Source organism: Phyllostomus discolor, chromosome 8 (assembly GCF_004126475.2).
Source record: "Phyllostomus discolor isolate MPI-MPIP mPhyDis1 chromosome 8, mPhyDis1.pri.v3, whole genome shotgun sequence".
Lineage (NCBI taxonomy): Eukaryota > Metazoa > Chordata > Mammalia > Chiroptera > Phyllostomidae > Phyllostomus > Phyllostomus discolor.
The window spans coordinates 114,423,868-114,427,004 of NC_040910.2; the positions used below are offsets into that span (position 1 = coordinate 114,423,868).

At 62.6% G+C, this 3,137-nt stretch overlaps 1 protein-coding gene across 1 annotated transcript; it reads left to right on the forward strand.

The window, feature by feature from the left end:
- The first annotated feature begins 464 nt into the window (after positions 1–464).
- TEX19 (testis expressed 19) lies at positions 465–1,859 on the forward strand. The gene has a single exon (XM_028519353.2). It carries the CDS (start codon positions 604–606, stop codon positions 1,606–1,608), a length of 1,005 nt encoding a protein of 334 aa, XP_028375154.1. The 5' UTR covers positions 465–603; the 3' UTR covers positions 1,609–1,859.
- Positions 1,860–3,137: the final 1,278 nt, after the last annotated feature.

Here is a 3,137-nt window from a genome sequence, read left to right on the forward strand (position 1 = left end):
GTGCGGGGCGGCCGGGTCTGCGAGGTTCTGCCGGGTTCCGTCCGACTCCTTCCACGGCCAGCAGGTTTTACCCGGTTTCGTCAGGCCCCCCCAGGGGAGGCCGGCTGGGTGTGGGGTCTCTGGGGGACCCGCGTGGGGGGCGGCGGGTGGGGGAGGGGCCGTGTGGGTCACGGCGAGGCACAGCTGCCCCGAGCAGAGGCGCCCGCGTCTCGGCGCCCCGCAAAGGGCCGGGGTCTGGAGCCCGCGTCTCGGCGCCCCCAAAGGGCCGGGGTCTGGAGCCCGCATCTCGGTGCCCCCGCGCGCCACCCGGCCTCTGCCACCTGCCTGCCCTCACTCGCTTTTTCTCTGCAGCTCCCCGGAGAAGAGCGATTGCATCTGCTGAGGAAACTTCCAGAAGTCCACTTTCCTCCGCCGTGGTCCCTGTTGGATTGAGACCCGGCTTGTCCCCGGCCAAGGCCCCCACAAGAGACTCCTGGCCTCCTCCCTGCCCTGGAGCGTCGCCCTGGCGCTTGGGCACCGGTGGGCCGGCCCCCGGGGGAAGTCCTTGGCAAGACCCGCCCCCGCCCAACACCTGTGCTCTGGACAGGAGCCGGCGGCGCGGCCATGTGCCCGCCGGTCAGTGCGCGGCCCGGCAGGGAGGGCGTGTCCCACCTGTACGCGTCCTGGCGCTACCAGCTCCAGCACGGGGACCAGCTAAGGATTTGCTTCATGTGCTTCAAGTTCGTCTTCCTGAGCTTTAAAGAGGCGCTGGAGTCGGAGGACTGGGAAGACGAGGAGTGGGACCCTGAGTTCCTGGAGAGCCCCGTGGAGGGGGCCGGCTGGGGGCAGGCCCTCGGTCAGGCTGCAGCCGGGGTGTCTGCAGACTGGAGCTCGGACTCCCTGGAGTCGACCCCCGACGAATCCGCAGAGGGGGGCCTGGACCAGTACTTCGTGCCCACGGAGCTGAACCCTCAGGACGCAGCACCCCTGGGCCTCGGCCCTGAGGATGCCGACTGGACCCAGGGCCTGCCCTGGCGGTTCGGGGGCATTCTGGCCTGCTGCCACTGGCCGAGCCCCTACTTTCTGTGGCAGGCATTTCTCAAAGAGGTCCTGCCCCCCGGGGAGCCCATGCTGTTGGAGCTGGGCACCACCCGCGCGGTGGACCCTGCCGAGGCCGAGGACTGGTTGCTGGGCTTGCAGGTCATGTCCATGGTGGACGACTCCGATGGCACCTACCTCCGGAACATGACCGCACTCTGGGCCCTGCGGACCCCGGGCCAGGGCTGGAACGTGCTGCTGGAGCCCGACGATGTGTGTGTGGTGAAGCTGCAGAGCTCGCCCCCAGGGCAGGACCTGAACCCCTGGAAGCTGAGCATTCTGGAGACCTCCGAGACGGGCTACGGTGTCGAGCTGGTCCCTGCAGACACAGCCCTGCTCAGGAGGGGGTTCAGCATCCTCTCTTACTCTCCCTGGAGCAAAAAGGAGGCAGAGGAGAGCGACCCGGCCTCCGGGCCAGAGCCCTCCGCCCAAGGACAGGGCCCCAGCGTTGCTGGGACCGGCGAGGGCCCGTGCCCGGGCCCTGGAGCAGCCGCCCTGTTCCCAGCTCCTCCACCCAAGGCCCGGAAGTGAGGGGCTAGGGTCCGAGCAACCCCTGTCGTCCCGGGTGCCCCAGGACACCCAAGGCTGAGGAGGACTGGCAGCCGCCCCTTCTCCAAGGCCAGGGGAGCTGTCATCAGAGGATGGGACTCGGGCCTGAAACAGGCTCTCAGCAGGAAGCAGCACAGATGTCCTCAGCTGGGGACAGGGTTCATACCTGGGGACTGTCATGGAGGTGGCAGTGTGACTGCTGTGTGGGGGCTTCTGTGCAGCCCGTGAGGTGGGGAGCAGGACAGATGCCTGTGCGCCCGCCCTGGTGTGAGGGGTTGGGTGGGAGTCGCACTGCCAGGCGGACAGGGGCTCTAGTCTGCACTGGGTTTCAGATGTTGGGTGTTTTACACAGTTTGGCCGTTTAGTTCGTTTGTTTGTATGTGTTTATTTAAATAAACAAGTGTTCTGCATCAAAGCCTCCAACCCGCACTCACGTGGTCCTATGGATTGGCCTTGTGGTCTGTGTCTGGGTTGTGCCCCCCTTAACCCGTTCAGAACCCCCAGGGCAGGGACGTCACCCTCATCTTCACGGGAGGCCATGCCTCACGGTCACCTTCAAAAGGCTGAACTAGTTTTAGGGCTGTGTAAATGTAGCCACTGCTTAAAGGTTAAGCGAGAGGTTGGGCCTGCAGCTGGGTAGCAACCAGGTGCCAGGCTGGATTCAGCCTACGGGCCTTGTGTTTGCCACCTGTGCCCTAGGAGGAGGAGGAGACAAGAGTTTGTTTCACAGGTGTTTCTCACATTATTTACAAACGACAAATACAGGCTCAAAAAAAAACATGTTTTTTTTTTTTAATTTTTAAAGATTTTTATTTATTTTTAGAGAGGGAAGAACAGCAATGTGTGGTTGCTGCCCCCTACTGGGAACCTGGCCTGCAACCCAGGCTTGTGCCCTGACAGGGAATCGAACTGGGGACCTTTTGGTTTGCAGTCTGACACTCAGTCCACTGAGCTACACCAGCCAGGGCAGAAGGAGAGTATTTTGAACAATAATGAAAGCATACGTCTGAGATTAAAAGGAAAAATCGACAGGCTAACCCATGTGTAAAGGATCCCAGTAACGTTCCAGAGACCGAGGGGCACGCTCCTGACTGTCAGCAGCCCCGGGCCCCGCGGACTCACGGGAGAAGGCAGCGAGGGCTGGTTGCCAGGGTGCCGTGGGCAGGGAAGGAGTTCATAATCGGCAGCTGCTTGTACGTGACCAACCTGGAGGTTTCCACGGGCCAGCAGTGGTGGTCTCTGGCTTCCACTGACTCAAGGGTGGGCCACGTCCTTCCCAGGGTCCACTCCCCGGGGTTTCACGGCTGCCGCAGGTGTTCCCAGGAGCAGTAACACCCGTTTGCTGATTCCTGAGAGCACTCTTCCTCGTGCACCTTTCAGAAGTGAGTCTGCAGGTTGTGAATCATCGAGGCTTCCTGTGATCATTAGGTGGAGAAAGGGCATTACCGCACCCCTGGCCCAAACAAACCCTGGTAGTTCTGTGAGCACGGGTGGCCCCGGAGTGTGCATGC